This window comes from Haliotis rubra, unplaced genomic scaffold (assembly GCF_003918875.1).
Source record: "Haliotis rubra isolate DU_JTF1 unplaced genomic scaffold, ASM391887v1 Scf7, whole genome shotgun sequence".
Classification (NCBI taxonomy): Eukaryota; Metazoa; Mollusca; class Gastropoda; order Lepetellida; family Haliotidae; genus Haliotis; species Haliotis rubra.
The window spans coordinates 3,070,597-3,087,500 of record NW_025767412.1 but is presented as its reverse complement, the minus strand read 5'-3'; the positions used below and the strand labels follow the sequence as shown (position 1 = coordinate 3,087,500).

The 16,904-nt window shown below is 41.2% G+C and overlaps 1 protein-coding gene across 1 annotated transcript in view; it reads right to left on the bottom strand.

Moving 5' to 3' along the window:
* The window catches only part of LOC124258673 (stabilin-2-like), a 40,700-nt gene that overhangs the window by 15,275 nt on the left and 8,521 nt on the right, over positions 1–16,904 (bottom strand). Inside the window, exons 5-13 of the mRNA XM_046692745.1 lie at positions 16,598–16,717; positions 14,937–15,133; positions 7,697–7,827; positions 6,172–6,232; positions 5,494–5,658; positions 4,894–5,040; positions 3,981–4,124; positions 2,493–2,555; positions 1,433–1,597 (exon numbers count right to left, since the gene is read on the bottom strand). Coding sequence (XP_046548701.1) covers positions 1,433–1,597; positions 2,493–2,555; positions 3,981–4,124; positions 4,894–5,040; positions 5,494–5,658; positions 6,172–6,232; positions 7,697–7,827; positions 14,937–15,133; positions 16,598–16,717 — 1,193 coding nt within the window. The remainder of the gene's footprint in view (positions 1–1,432; positions 1,598–2,492; positions 2,556–3,980; positions 4,125–4,893; positions 5,041–5,493; positions 5,659–6,171; positions 6,233–7,696; positions 7,828–14,936; positions 15,134–16,597; positions 16,718–16,904) is intronic.

Here is a 16,904-nt window from a genome sequence, read left to right as displayed (position 1 = left end):
CACTACCACAGCTAACTACTACCACTACTACTACTACTACTCCCCACAGACTACTACTTTCACTACCACTAATACTACTACTACCACTACCACCACTACTACTACTACCACTACTACTACCACCACCACTTACTCCCACTACTACTACTCACCACTACTACTACCACTACTACCACCACTACTACTACTACTACTCACTACTACACTCCCACTACTACTACTACTACTACCCCACCACACTACTACTACTACTCACTACCACCACAACCACTACTACTACACTACTCCCTTGACCACCACCACTACTACTTACCACACTACTACCACTACCACCACTACTACTAACTCCCACTACTACTACTACTACTACCACCACCCCTACCACCACCAACTACTACTACTACCACTACTACTACTACCCCTTGACCACCACCACCTACACTACTACCACTACTACTACTACCACCACCACTACCACCACCACTACTACAACTACCCACTACTTGACACTGCTACTACTACTACCACTACCACCACCACTAACTACACCACTAATACTACTACCCACTACTTCCCTACCACCACTCCCACTACTTCTCACCACTACTCAGACTATAACTCACTGCTACTAATTACCACTACTGGGAAACTAAGCTACTACTCAAGTGATACCATAATTACTTACTACAAGAGTACTATTTACTACCACCACTGTACTACTACTACCACTGACCACCACTACTACTACTCACCACTACTACACTCCCACTGCTACTACTCCCACTACTACTACTACTACCACCACCACAACAACAACTACTACTACTACCCCACTACTACTACCCCTTGACCTACATGACTCACTTACTCACCACTACTACTACCACCACCACCACACTACCACCACCACCACTACTACAACTCCCACTACAATTACTTACTACTACTCCCACTACCACTACTAAAACTGGCTGTAATGTGTTCCCAATTCATTCAATACTATCACAGAACTATAACTAGAATGTGATATCTCTTACAATCTGGGAAATTTTAAGCTATTTTCAAGTGTTCCATAATTATTTAAAGAGTATATTTATTCCAAACTGTTCACCTGATATGAGCAGTGGGACCAGGTACACCATCAATTGTTCACCTCTTTTGATCAACACAACCACTGAACCACCATGGCAACAGGGCTCAATGTAATGATAGTACATTCATTTGGTTGTGGTCTCAGACAAGATATTGATGGAATAGTGCAGCGTAAAACATCACTCACTCATTCACTCATTTTGCTGCAGAAAGACAAATCAGTGGTCTCATTCTGTGAAAATAACTCATAACCAAGAAAAGAAAGAGATTTTATGGACACTTCATTCTCTATCTTTTCACATCTCAGGGTTAACATAAAGTAGGACATGTTTTGCTTTACCGTTCCTGGGAAGACATGATTTTCAATGATTTTCTTCAGTACAGGATATCCATCATAAGACATGAGGTACTCCACAGTGCCATCCTCCAGATCGTCCCACACCCGGTTGTTGGGGAGAAACACTGTGACATTGTCGGCCTCAAACTGACTCTCTAATCCCAGCCTCTGTAAACAGAACAGGGGTACATACTGACTTGTATGTGATGGTGTATATTGTAAAACATTGTATCTGACTTGAATGTGATGGGGTATATTGTAAAACATAGACTGTATGGAATATGAATGCTCACTTGAATATGAGGCTGTATCTTAATCAATATATACCAACTTGAATGTGAAGTTGTGCATTGTATTACATATGTATACCAACTTGAATGTGAAGTTGTACATTGTATTACATATGTATACCAACTTGAATGTGAAGTTGTGCATTGTATTACATATGTATACACTTGTATACCAACTGTATACCAACTTGAATGTGAAGTTGTGCATTGTATTACATATGTATACCAACTTGAATGTGTTGAATGTGAATGTGAAGTTGTGCATTCTATTACATATGTATACCAACTTGAATGTGAAGTTGTGCATTGTATTACATATGTATACCAACTTGAATGTGAAGTTGTGCATTGTATTACATATGTATACCAACTTGAATGTGAAGTTGTGCATTGTATTACATATGTATACCAACTTGAATGTGAAGTTGTGCATTGTATTACATATGTATACCAACTTGAATGTGAATACGAACTTGAATGTGAGTTGTGCATTGTATTACATTGTATACATATGTATACCAACTTGAATGTGAAGTTGTGCATTGTATTACATATGTATACCAACTTGAATGTGAAGTTGTGCATTGTATTACATATGTATACCAACTTGAATGTGAAGTTGTGCATTGTATTACATATGTATACCAACTTGAATGTGAAGTTGTACATTGTACCACGTGTTTAAAATTACTATAATGGATTACAGCATGCACATACTGAAATGAACATGAGCTTCTACATTGTAAAACATATCACACCACATAAAGACTAACCTGAACATGAGACTGGAATCGGCGGTACCGCCCCTCCTGGTTTATCATATCCAGCACACTTTTCTGACAACAGAAGAGGCTATGGAGTCAACTCATTCAAGGCTTATAAACAAACAAGTTCTTCAAGTGCTATTTCTTTGTTGTCATTTTTTTGCTGAAAAGGGTTATATTATAGTTACTTCCCGTCAGCCTCGACATTCGAGAAAACACACTCAGTGATGTCATAAGCAGCGTCTAAAGTAAGAGGGGTTCTATGATACGCAATCAACCTCAAATCTTCAGTCATCCCTTCAGACATCTCTCAGCCACAAAAGCCGACTAATGGGTTAGGTGGTCAGGCTCTCTGACTCGGTTGACACTTGTCATCGTCTCCTGATTGCGTAAATTGATGTTTATGATGTTTATCACTGGACTGTATGGTCCAAACTTGATTATTTACAGACCTGGAATATAGCTGGAATGTTGCTGAGTGCGGCGTAAAACTTAACTCACTCACTCTCAGCCACAAAAGTGAGTGAGTTGGGTTTTACGCCACTTTTTAGCAATATTCCAGCAGTATCATGGCGAGAGACACCTGAAATGGGCTTCACACAATGTACCGGTACCCATGTAGGGAATTGACCTCAGGTCTCTAACCACTAGGCTACCCAACCACCCCTCAGGCACAAGATACTGGGGACCAACACTACCCAGCTGGGACCAACCATGACTTCCATCAGAAAATAACTCTGAAGATATGCATCAATTATCTATGTAACTGCATATCAAATGCATTATGCCATTTTTCCCAACTACTTATTTTAGTTGACATACATCATGATCTGGCTAAAAGATTGCTGGCTAAATTTTAATTCACTCACTATTTGAAATACAATTCTGTGCAAACAACAAATAACAACTATAATTTTCCACATCAATAAGAAATCTCTGCTAAAAGCAGAGTTGATTGTACAATAGTGACCATATCATGAGTGTATATTTGTTTCAGCAGTATTACAGTATTACAGAAACCGGGTCTTGACCAGACAATCCAGTGATTTCTTTGATTGGCATTCTGGAAGTTGAGGAGGTGAAGAATGAAGACAAATTTTATGGATATACAACTCTTTATTCTGTATAGGCAATATTTCGACATAGAGTCTAATGTCTAATGTAGAATCTATGTAGAAACGTCACCTATACAGAATAAAGAAGTTGTATATCCATAAAATTGTCCTCATTCTTAATCCAGTGATTGTCATCATGTTATACATTGACAGAGCATGTGTTTATGAATCAATATGAAATGGTGATGACACCAGGTCTTCGCGAGTCAATTGTTCACCTGAGATAATTCGGGAACATATGGTATAAGTCAAAATAAAGAATTGCATCAGACATCATTTTTGTCACCAATTTGATGGTTTTAACCTGACTGCAGATTGCTGTCATGTTACATTACTAAACTACAGTTATGTTTGTGGTTCCATGCAGGTGCTCTACTGGTACCTCGGGGTCGGACACTATCTCTGGCTCCATGGTGATGAGAGAGTTGGTCACATGGATCATCCCATTAGCACAAACCAGATCCCCCTTCAGGATCTTTGACTTGTCCGACTGGCCTCGGAGTCGGTACTTGAACACCTCGCTTCTCTGCAATCAGAGGAACGTGAGGATTTCAGGACAAACATATTACTGGAGAACTATACACCTTGTATATAAGGCTATCAACTGATATATTCAAGAGCCAACAGTTTGACAGTGGGTAGGGGTAGGATTAAAAAAACCTAACATAATCTCTACAAAACATGTAACTGAGCATTCAGCAATATTCCAGCCACATGACATCAGCCACAAGATAATCAAGTCTGTAACAGTGAGTGAGTGAGTGAGTTTGGTTTTACACCACTTTTAGTTTTAGCAATATTCCTGCACTATCACAGCGGGGGACACCAGAAATGGGCTTCACACATTGTACCCATGTGGGGAATCGAACCCGAGTCTTCAGCGTGATGTAAAAACGCTCTAACCACTAGGCTACCCTACCTCCTCAAGTCTGTAACAGAGAACCAAGTGCTAGATATAATGAACACATATATGTGACATGCGGGTGCCCAGATATACCATCAACCAAGTCCCGATCCATCCATTGAGTCACCTCGTAAGTCACTTCATGCTTCCTCCAAAGAGAAGTGATGCTTCCCACCTTGTACATGTATTACTGACAGCAAAGAGAACTTCAGGTGAAAATCTGAAGTTTTAGTTAATTAAGCAAAAATAATTAAGATAATTTTTGCACTAAGACACCTTTACATTAATTAGTGCTAAGACATGTTCTTCCTGAACATGATTCCAACCCAGAATCCCTACAGGTGCCCTCTAATGGAAGGCTTATGTAAGGGCAGACAATGATGGTACTGACCGCCCTGAGGCTGAGTGTCAGGGCGACGCCCTGCAGGGTGAAGTAGTTCGTGTGGTTCTGCAGGTCATTCAGGGACAGCTGACCTACGATCACGTGCTGGCGGATTATCTGTCGCACCATGTCTCTGTTCGCCAGGAAGGACTCAAACTGAAACACAGTGAAACACTAATCAAATCTCTTATCAGAATGTAAACAGCTTTTGATTTTATGGCATTGCTGGCAATTGTCCAAACCCTTTTTTTTTTTTTTTTTTTCTTAGTCGTTTAATGCCACATTAAACCATATTGGTGCTACAAGATATGGTCTGTAAATAAGGAATCAATCAAGTCCAAAAGCCTGGATACTCAGTCCATTAGGTCAACTCATAAGATGCTGCTCGGGACTTGTATCCTTACCCTAAATCCACCCACAAGCAGAATTCTGTGCAAGATGAATTTAGAAATGAACTACTCCATTACGTCTGACCAACCTCGACATCATGGACCATTGCTCATAACATCAATCACTGGATTGTCTGGACCAGGTTCAGTTCATTACAGGTTGCTGTTCTACAACTGGAATATTGCTAAGTGTGGCATCAGTATAAACAAGCAAACTTACAGTCGAAGTTTTGAAGACTTTCTTGAAGCCCTGGCTCGCTGGGACGAAGATGGTGAAAGGGCCCTGATTGGTGAGAGCATCCCTGTAACCAGTGTTCAACATCTCCATTGCAAATGTAAGCTGGTTCTTCAAGTCAGGGTCATTCCCATTTAGATCCTCAAGACGCTGCAAGAAATATTTAAAACAATTTATTATTTGATTTATACTTATCTGTGCATGTCAGAAAGGTGAGGTGAGGTGAAATTGGGTTTAACGTCGTGCTTGAGAATATTTCGCTCATATGACGATGTGCATGCGTGTGTATGTGTGTGTATGTGCGGCTGCTTGTACTAGCCCAGACTGAAGCTGGTTTTATAGTGCTAGCCCACTGAGATACCATGCCGCAGTGAAGCACGAATACCCCACTCAGACACATTATACTGACTCCGAGCTGACCAGACCTTGTTGTACCCATTAATGCCGAGCGCCAGGCAGGGACCAACAAGTATCATATTTTAACGTCTTTTTGGTATGACGCGGTCGGGGATCGAACCCGCGACCTTCCACTCTCCAGGCGGACGCTCTAACCACTACATCACGGAGGCGGTACATGTCAGAAAGAATGATGTGAGTATGATTCTCAACCGCCTTTAGTTTTCATTTAAAGCATTTAATTCATCTTGTTTGTACTAGGATTACCTGCATAATGTTCCCATAACACTCCTGGCCATCTCCCACAAAGCCCTCGTGACAGGTACACCTGGAGCAGATCAAACAGTTATCACCTGTTAAAGGTTCAAGATTGGTTCCATGCAGTGTTGAAGTAAGCACCTGTCCATAGCTTCTTTATTTTCAATTCAAGACGGCCCAACTGGTTACCTTAAGATTCTGACAAGTGAGCATGAATATTGGTACACATCTGTCATATATGAGGCACGTGAAGATCCGGGTTAAAACTGGTCTTCAGTAACCCATGCTTGTCGTAAGAGGCAACTATCAGGATCGGGTGGTCAGGATTTCTGACTTGGTTAACACATGTCATCGTATCTCAGTTGCGTAGATCGGTGCTCATGCTTTTGATCACTGGATTGTCTCATCCAGACTTGATTATTTACAGACTGCCGTCATATAGCTGAAATTTTGCTGAGTGCGTCATTAAACAACAAACCAACCAGCCAACATACATGAAAGTTGAAAAGAGAATCAATTTACTGCTAAAACGGTCCCTAGCTATATTTCAGGGTCCAGGGATGGATGTAAACTTTGTTGGGCTTGTTATGATCCTGAGTCACTAGTTCTGTTATGATTCTTGCGAAAGTGACAGAGTCATGTTTCTTAATGACGCTGAAGGGGTCGTTGTCGGCACGGGTACTACAGATATGTACCCCAGGTACGTTTCTGTATACAAATATGTACCCTGGCCATAATGAGAATACAGAAACGTACCCTAGGGCGATTCCATTCCCATTGTGTCATATTCTTGATCGGAACTGTCATGCTGTTGTATTAGATACATTTGATTGCGTTATGTAAGTAATGAGAATACAAAGTAACAGATATTTCGCGATGCATATGAATACCACTCGCAATCAGTTGAACGGGAACAACTACATGCGGTTTCGGTTTTGGATTGCGGAATATGGACTCATCTGCCTATTAGGGTACTGGGTACGTTTCTGTATTTTGACTTTGTTTAGGGTACATATCTGTATACAGAAACGTACCTGGGGTACGTATCTGTACTACCTGTGCCGACAACGACCCCTTCAGCCTTAATGACTCAGACTGAAGACCTTGAAGTAATTTAATTTCTCTGCTACCTTGTAAGCAGTTTGAAACAGAACTGGCTATTCAAATACAAAATTGGCTTGTAGGGAAGTATCTAGGTAGTTTAGCTATTAATGGTAAATTGCTTCCCTCAACAGTTCCATCCCCCACTATATCTCCAGGCTCACATTTTGGTACACCTACACTTCCCATGATTCTTGTGATGTTCGAGATACCCCTATTCACAAACATTGTACGGACCAAACCAACATCGAGCACAGGAAAAAGGGAATGGTAATATCACAGTGAACGCTGGGTAGCAAAAGGATTTGCCAACACCACTATTAATGGACATAATATATCCAGCCTGTCCTTTAAAAAGAAAATTATGGCTATCTAAATCTCTTAGAATCGATGCCCTTCCTATCTGTTGATTTCCATCTCTGCTGCTACTTACTCAATAGCATTGGGGCTGACTGTGGTACAGGTGGCATTCTTGTGGCAGCTCACAGATGAGCAGATGTCAATCAGGGAACACCCATACCCTGGGACGTAATTCTCAAACCCGGCCATACAGTCACAGGCACTCTGCAAGAAACAGCAGTTGTATCACAACACAATCAGGCATATGATAGGCTACCCACCCTCGTACCCACCCTGTCGTATCCATGCCAAATAAATACTGCAGGTCCTACTGTAGGCTACACCTGTTGTGTCCATGCAGACCCAAATGCAGACAAATACTATAGGCTACCCACCCTGTTGTGTCCATACAGACAAATACAATAGGCTACCCACTCTGTTGTGTCCATGCAGACAAATACTGTAGGCTACCCACAATGTTGTGACAAATACTGTAGGCTACCCACAATGTCGTGTCCATAGAGACAACTATTATAGGCTACCCACCTTGCTGTGTCCATACAGACAGATACTGTAGGCTACCCACAATGTTGTGACAAATAGTGTAGGCTACCCACCCTGTTGTGTCCATGCCGACAAATAGTGTAGGCTACCCACAATGTTGTGACAAATAGTGTAGGCTACCCACAATGTTGTGACAAATAGTGTAGGCTACCCACCCTGTTGTGTCCATACAGATAAATACTATAGGCTACCCACTCTGTTATGTCCATGCAGACAAATACTGTAGGCTACCCACAATGTTGTGACAAATAGTGTAGGCTACCCACCCTGTTGTTGTCCATGCAGACAAATAGTGTAGGCTACACACCATGTTGTGTCCATACAGACAAATACTGTAGGATACACACCATGTTGTGTCCATACAGACAAATACTGTAGGCTACACACCATGTTGTGTCCATACAGACAAATACTGTAGGCTACTCACAATGTTGTGACAAATACTGTAGGCTACACACCATGTTGTGTGCATGCAGACAAATACTGTAGGCTACACACCATGTTGTGTGCATGCAGACAAATACTGTAGGCTACCCACAATGTTGTGTCCATACAGACAAATACTGTAGGATACACACCCTGTTGTGACAAATACTGTAGGCTACACACCATATTGTGTGCATGCAGACAAATACTGTAGGCTACACACCATGTTGTGTCCATACAGAAAAATACTGTAGGCTACCCACCCTGTTGTGACAAATACTGTAGGCTACACACCATGTTGTGTGTATGCAGACAAATACTGTAGGCTACTCACCATGTTGTGTCCATACAGACAAATAATGTAGGCTACCCACCCTGTTGTGTCCATACAGACAAATACTATAGGCTACCCACAATTTTGTGTCCATGCAGACAAATACTGTAGGCTACCCACAATGTTGTGACAAATAGTGTATGCTACCCACCATGTTGTGTCCATGCAGACAAATACTGTAGGCTACCCACCCTGTTGTGTCCATACAGACAAATACTGTAGGCTACACCATGTTGTGTCCAACAGACAATACTGTAGGCTACACACCATGTTGTGTCCATACAGACAAATACTGTAGGCTACCCACCATATTGTGATAAATACTGTAGGCTACCCACCCTGTTGTGTACATACAGACAAATACTGTAGGCTACCCACCCTATTGTGTCCATACAGACAAAGAACTATAGGCTACCCACTCTGTTGTGTCCATGCAGACAAATACTGTAGGCTACCCACGTTGTTGTGACAAATAGTGTAGGCTACCCACCCTGTTGTGTGCATGCAGACAAATACTGTAGGCTAACCACCATGTTGTGTCCATACAGACAAATACTGTAGGCTACCCACCATGTTGTGTCCATACAGACAAATACTGTAGGCTACCCACCCTGTTGTGTCCATACAGACAAATACTGTAGGCTACCCACCCTGTTGTGTCCATGCAGACAAATACTGTAGGCTACCCACCATGTTGTGACAAATACTGTAGGCTACCCACCCTGTTGTGTCCATGAGACAAATACTGTAGGCTACCCACCCTGTTGTGTCCATGCAGACAAATACTGTAGGCTACCCACCCTGTTGTGACAGACAAATACTGTAGGCTACCCACCATGTTGTGTCCATACAGACAAATACTGTAGGCTACCCACCATGTTGTGTCCATACAGACAAATACTGTAGGCTACACACCCTGTTAGGACAATAGTGTTGTTGTAGGCTACCCACCATGTTGTGTCCATACAGACAAATACTGTAGGCTACACACCATGTTGTGTCCATACAGACAAATACTGTAGGCTACACACCATGTTGTGTCCATACAGACAAATACTGTAGGCTACCCACCATGTTGTGTCCATACAGACAAATACTGTAGGCTACCCACCCTGTTGTGACAAATACTGTAGGCTACACACCATGTTGTGTCCATACAGACAAATACTGTAGGCTACCCACCATGTTGTGACAAATACTGTAGGCTACACACCATGTTGCTACCCACAATTTTGTGTCCATACAGATAAATACTGTAGGCTACCCACCCTGTTGTGACAAATACTGTAGGCTACACACCATGTTGTGCCCATACAGACAAATACTGTAGGCTACACACCATGTTGTGTCCATACAGACAAATACTGTAGGCTACCCACCCTGTTGTGACAAATACTGTAGGCTACCCACCATGTTGTGTCCATACAGACAAATACTGTAGGCTACCCACCCTGTTGTGACAAATACTGTAGGCTACCCACCCTGTTGTGTCCATACAGACAAATACTGTAGGCTACTCACAATGTTGTGTGCATGCAGACAAATACTGTAGGTTACCCACCCTGTTGTGTCAATACAGACAAATACTGTAGGCTACCCACCCTGTTGTGACAAATACTGTAGGCTACCCACCCTGTTGTGTCCATACAGACAAATACTGTAGGCTACCCACAATGTTGTGACAAATACTGTAGGCTACCCACTCTGTTGTGTCCATACAGACAAATACTGTAGGCTACTCACAATGTTGTGTGCATGCAGACAAATACTGTAGGTTACCCACCCTGTTGTGTCAATACAGACAAATACTGTAGGCTACCCACCCTGTTGTGACAAATACTGTAGGATACCCACCCTGTTGTGTCCATACAAATACTGTAGGCTACCCACCCTGTTGTGTCCATGCAGACAAATACTGTAGGCTACACACCCTGTTGGGACAAATACTGTAGGCTACCCACCCTGTTGTGTCCATACAGACAAATACTGTAGGCTACCCACCCTGTTGTGACAAATACTGTAGGATACACACCATGTTGTGTCCATACAGACAAATACTGTAGGCTACCCACCATGTTGTGTCCATGCAGACAAATACTGTAGGCTACACACCATGTTGTGTCCATACAGACAAATACTGTAGGCTACTCACCATGTTGTGACCATGCAGACAAATACTGTAGGCTACCCACAATGTTATGACAAATAATGTAGGCTACCCACCATGTTGTGTGCATGCAGACAAATTATGTAGGCTACACACCATGTTTTGACCATGCAGACAAATTATGTAGGCTACACATCATGTATTGACCATGTAGACAAATTATGTAGGCTACACTCCATGTTTTGACCATGCAGACAAATACTGTAGGCTACCCACCCTGTTGTGTCCATACAGACAAATACTGTAGGCTACTCACCATGTTGTGTGCATGCAGACAAATACTGTAGGCTACCCACCATGTTGTGACCATGCAGACAAATACTGTAGGCTACCCACAATGTTGTGACAAATACTGTAGGCTACCCACCCTGTTGTGTCCATGCAGACAAATACTGCAGGCTACCCACCCTGTTTGTTTTGCCCAAGTAGAGATGCCAACACTAATTTAGCCCAATTAGTATTTTGGCCAGAAACTGATGCAAAAATTAGTACTTTTGGGCCAAAATTAGTATTAACTTTTCCAAAAGTTTTTCATATTTAATAAAAAATATATAGATATTATTAAAGAACAAATAAACTTTGTTTTTTTTTACTTTTTAACTATTACATATGAAAGATTTGTGGTTAGTCATGCGGAACACCAAATTCATTCTTAAAAAAATTGTGGTTAATTAATACCGAGCGATTAAAAAAGTCGCATGCTTCACTCTCGCACGCCAACGAAACCACAGACAGGTTACGTAACTCTGTCGCCAGAGCAGTGACGTCATATGAGGAAGGATTTTCAGATAGTTGTATAGAAAGTGTGTAGCAAGCTCGTCATTTTGATGATTTCTCGACATCAACGAAGACATGCTGAATCGTTGCATTGTCGTCAATTGCTCCTAGGGGTCGGGCGATGGTGTTGCCATGCACAGATTTCCACAGGACCCCGCAGTTCGTGCTAAATGGGTTATGTTTGTGAGTGCGAAGCGAGCGTTGTGGAAGCCTGAAACGATATCTTACTTGTGTTCAGATCGCTTCACGGAAGTTAAAGAATCAAAACAACTTACTAGTTGTAGTAAAATATGTATATGATTGATGACCATAAAGATTTTCCATGACACAACTTGTAACAGAATGATTTCTTCCTCGGAAGCGAGGTTGTGGTTGAAGTGACAATAATACTGTAAGTAGTATTATATTGACACCCACCTCGCTTCCACGAGAGAAATTGTTATGTTATAAGCTATGTAGTGCAAAATCCGATTTGCCATCAATCAAATACATATTTTACTACCAGTAGAAAGTAGTTTTGATTTTGTAACTCGGTGAAAACAAACCTAAATAGCATTTATCCTCAGACTGGCAGATGTTCGCGACAGGGCGCCGCCATTTTTGAAAATCGTAAAGTCAGAGGCTAAAGTCTGTTAGAATTAATGAGATAATGGTTTGTTTACTCCAGACACAAGAAATGACAAATGGGAACCTTTGTCGGGTAATCTAAGTGGTGTTACCACTAATTATACCTGTTATAATTTCATTAACTGACCATCAAGTAAATGATGACAAATAACATGTGTAGGTTTATACAACCTAACACTGGTTACAACAAGGGAGTATTAACTGCTGTATTGCATGCAATATATGAAAACTTATGGGCCGACGCTGTTTTGAGATACAAACAGAACATTGCATAAGAAATACATATAGGCATTTTCTGTGTGCTAAAACTGTATGTACCTATTTACCTATTTTCAGATTCTTCTAGCAATGGCAAAGTAGGGTTGTTTAGTTTACAGATTCAAATAAATCAAATGTCAATTTTTAATATCATACGTAATATACGTCATATTTTTACATGACATGATTAAATATCGAGGTAAAAAACACAGAAATGGGATCAATTTGGATCAGTCATTATACCATCTAGGCATTAGAAAAGCTGAAAAAACCCACACTGCTTTGATACTTTATTACAATCAGACGAGAACTACCGGGGATATTTTCAAATAACTGCATCTGATGGGCATCCACCCTTCTTAATGTCGAACTGTTTAGGTTGAAGAAATTAACCGTAACCGTGATGAGAGAGGCTGATCATCGTTTTCACTATCACTAGCGTTTGGCTCGAACAAATAAGGCCTAGCGACACCGGTGTCGGCCCGGAAAGCGAAATTTCAATATTCCATATTCCCGGTAAAGCGAAAACCAAAGTTGTGCTAGAAGTGCTGCGAAAGCGAATTGCTATGAAAACATTGGATTACCGTACTTCAGATTAGCGCGCGACCCCAATACTCGATCTGTTAGCCTCTTAGCTGAGATGAAGTTTCAGCTGTTTCAAGTTTCAGCACTTGATCTATGACAAGTTTAAGCTTGGGCGTAGGAAAACCCTCCGAGAAAAGAAGTATTGGAGCTGTGTAGTAAAATTTGTTTGTTGTTTAATCCACCATGCAAAGACGGTTGTTCGAGCAGATCTCACTAATTCTCAGTTAACTGGGACAATTGCTGTCGCCGACATTTTGGCTGTCGGTGCTTTCAAATTTGATATTAAATCTAGGTGTATCTGTGCAGGTATTCTAAATAACACTAAATTTACAATAAGTATTAACCTTCATTAAGACTGCAGTAAGTTATATTGCAGCGTCAGAAGCAAACATTTGGTTCTATGGAGGCATTTTTGCTGTCGGTAGTGCGTATTCTTTGCATTTTAGCTTGCTGCAAAATTTTATCCAAGGGAAGTTTTGTTATATTTAGTGTCATGAAGAACAAACTTTTGTGTTTTGTTGTCTAGTATTGCCGAAATATCAAATGTGAATCAAAATTTGACAAGTGAAAGTAGTTTTAGGTTGTTATCGCCCTATATATATAAGTAACAAATTACGTCAATGAATACTTAACGATGTAAGTTGTCTATGCACGATATTTTCAATTCCACCTCCACATGATCCATCCATGTGACTTATCGTCGAACAGTCTGTGGCTCAAACATTTATTGTTATTTATATATTAAATTTCTACCATGACTACGGTATCAGACGACGATTCACACTTCTTTGTTTTTCTTGTGTATTGAGAGTCCCGGGAATGCGAAATTCAGTGTTAACTGTAGCTTGACCGTTCCCGCAAAATTGAAACCTAAATTGAGGAGGTTTAGTCCAGATTTCGCTTTCCCGGGCCATAACCGCGACCCCAAGCGATTTTGACAGAATCGTCTATGAAAACAAGTTGTAACTCGGAAACTAAGAAAAGAAGGAGACAGAATCAAATGACAGTAGATTGTGAGAACATATAGCTTTCATTTTTCACAACAGTTATCATGATTTCAGGTTTGTACAAACCTGTAAACAAGATAATTTATACCCTGAAATGTACTTGAATACTGCATCGGCCCTCATATCTATTCCTCATATGACGTCACAGAGATGCGCCGCTCTGATTGGTTGAAATTTCGTTCGCAGCTGAGAATTGTGCACTGTTGTCAAAAAGGTCGATTTAAGTTAATTAAAGATCGAAATGAGTAGTTTTAATGACGGGGTTTCATTTATAACGATGCCAATTAGTGATTTATGTACATGTATTTGTACCCCCCTAGAGTATATGTGATCTTTAACAGTGTACTCGCCTAAATCAGTATTAAGTATCCACATATAGCCTGATACTGAATAAAATGTGGTTGAAAGTTATAGTGTATGGTACGTATGCTATTTGATAATTTAATTCGATGTATTTTATTGAAAAACTTGTATATTTTTACTGCTATCATACTAGCGTATTTTGTGTGTTTTTTTTTGTAACGAATACGATGAAATAGTATAGGTTGGCATCTCTGGTTCATGCAGTCAGTTATAGTAAGCCACCTACCCTATTTGGTCCCATGTACATGCAGACAGACTTGAGGACCACACAACCACCGTTGTCCACCTGACAAGGGTTGATGGGCTCGCAGTAGACGCCGTCCCCAGAATATCCAGAGTTGCAGTCACACCGATGTTCAGCGGGGCCAGTGGGGGTACACGTAGCATACACGTGGCACGGGGAATCCAGACAGTTGTCAATGGCTGCCGGAGATAGTAAACAACCTCTTAGTGTGTCCATGAAACATTGTAAAACACAAGCATTAGTAAACATAATATGTCTTCTACCCCACTGTAGTTCAAGAACATGAACATGCTGGGTTTTACCATGACTTACAAAAGTGGGGCCCAACATACCCCCATCAATGAAGGCTACAGGTCCTTGCTGGCAAGACGAGGGTCCAGTAAAGTGAGGTGAGGTGAGGTGAGGTGAAATTGGGTTTAACGTCGTGCTTTAGAATATTTTGCTCATATGATGGAGTGCATGCTTGTGTATGTGTATGTGCGGCTGCTTGTACTAGCCCAGACCAGTCCTTGTTGTACCCATTAATGCCGAGCGCCAGGCAGGGACCAACAAGTACCATATTTTATCGTCTTTTGGTATCACGCGGTCGGGATCGAACCCGCGACCTTCCGCTCTCCGGGCGGACGCTCTAACCACTACACCACAGAGGCGGTCGTCCAGTAAAGTACTGAAATGGTGTAGAGTAGTGTACATTCAGATAACTACTTCAACACCTGGAATGAATCAGTGGTCATGTGGACAGTGGTCATGACTGATGGGTAAAATTACAGACACAGATAACTTCGCCTGATGCACGACAGGCATATTTGTGCGTCTCTTCGGGCACAGTATTTTTGGGTTTCTGCATCCATTCTCCCCATTTGTGCGACTCGTAAAACCCTGACATGAACATATATGTTCCTCCTCATCAGGAATGCATGCCATATATTCAACAAGGAATCACTCCTGGCTCTAGCAAGAGGGGAACCTGCCACTGATCAGAGTAGGTGATCTAGACTGCCAGTTGTCCGACTTCCATTTTTGTAGAAGCTGTGATGGCTGAGCAGGTTAGACGGCTGACTTTGTGTGCTTACGATTAGATGCCTCACTCTTACAGTGAGGGTTCAAATCTTGTACTAGACTCAATGTAGCAAAAGTACTAGAATCTCTACTTTATTGAGAAAGTGTAATCCCAAATATAACATAAGTTACTGTTTTACCTTGGTGTTATTTCTCGTGTATTCACAAGTGACGAATGTGTTGTACTGATGATCTATATCTGTGCGCCAAGGGCTATGTCTTCCTAAAGAGGGAATCATGGGAAGTAAACATTTTTTTTCCAAAGATTCAAGTTTGTTTCATGTTCCATGCCACACTCAGAAATATTCCAGTTCTATGACGTGTTCTGTACATGATCAAGTCTGGCTTTTTGTATGAGCAGTGTCAGGGTATGAAGAAATCAATCAAGTCATTGGCCAATCCACTTGGTGGCCTCTTTAGTAAGTTGGCCACCTGTTCTGATCTTGAATCCCCACAGACAATGATAAAACTAAAGCACATTGGGATTTTTTCATAATGTGTAGGAGAAACTGATTTTGTTGAAAATCAAACTAATTTTACAGTTTTTACCTGATGACATGTAAATCTTGAGTTCAATTACTTACGAGAACAGGAATTATTGTCGCTTTCCTCATATCCATGATCACAAACACAGGTGGTGTTGCCATCAATCTCCTGACACCGGCTGTTGTTGTCACACGTCATGTTTTCACAACCCATAATAGCTGATGAACAAAACATACACATGACAAATCAGTTTGAGCCTAATCATACTCATACTGTGTTCAACTATTACAAGCCCTAGCTTTTGTTAAGATGGCTATCAAGTTCCAGAAACCAAGATGATTTAATATTGTATACACAGTACATACCAAACCATGTTCAGAATGGTTAATTTGCCAAATATCAGCC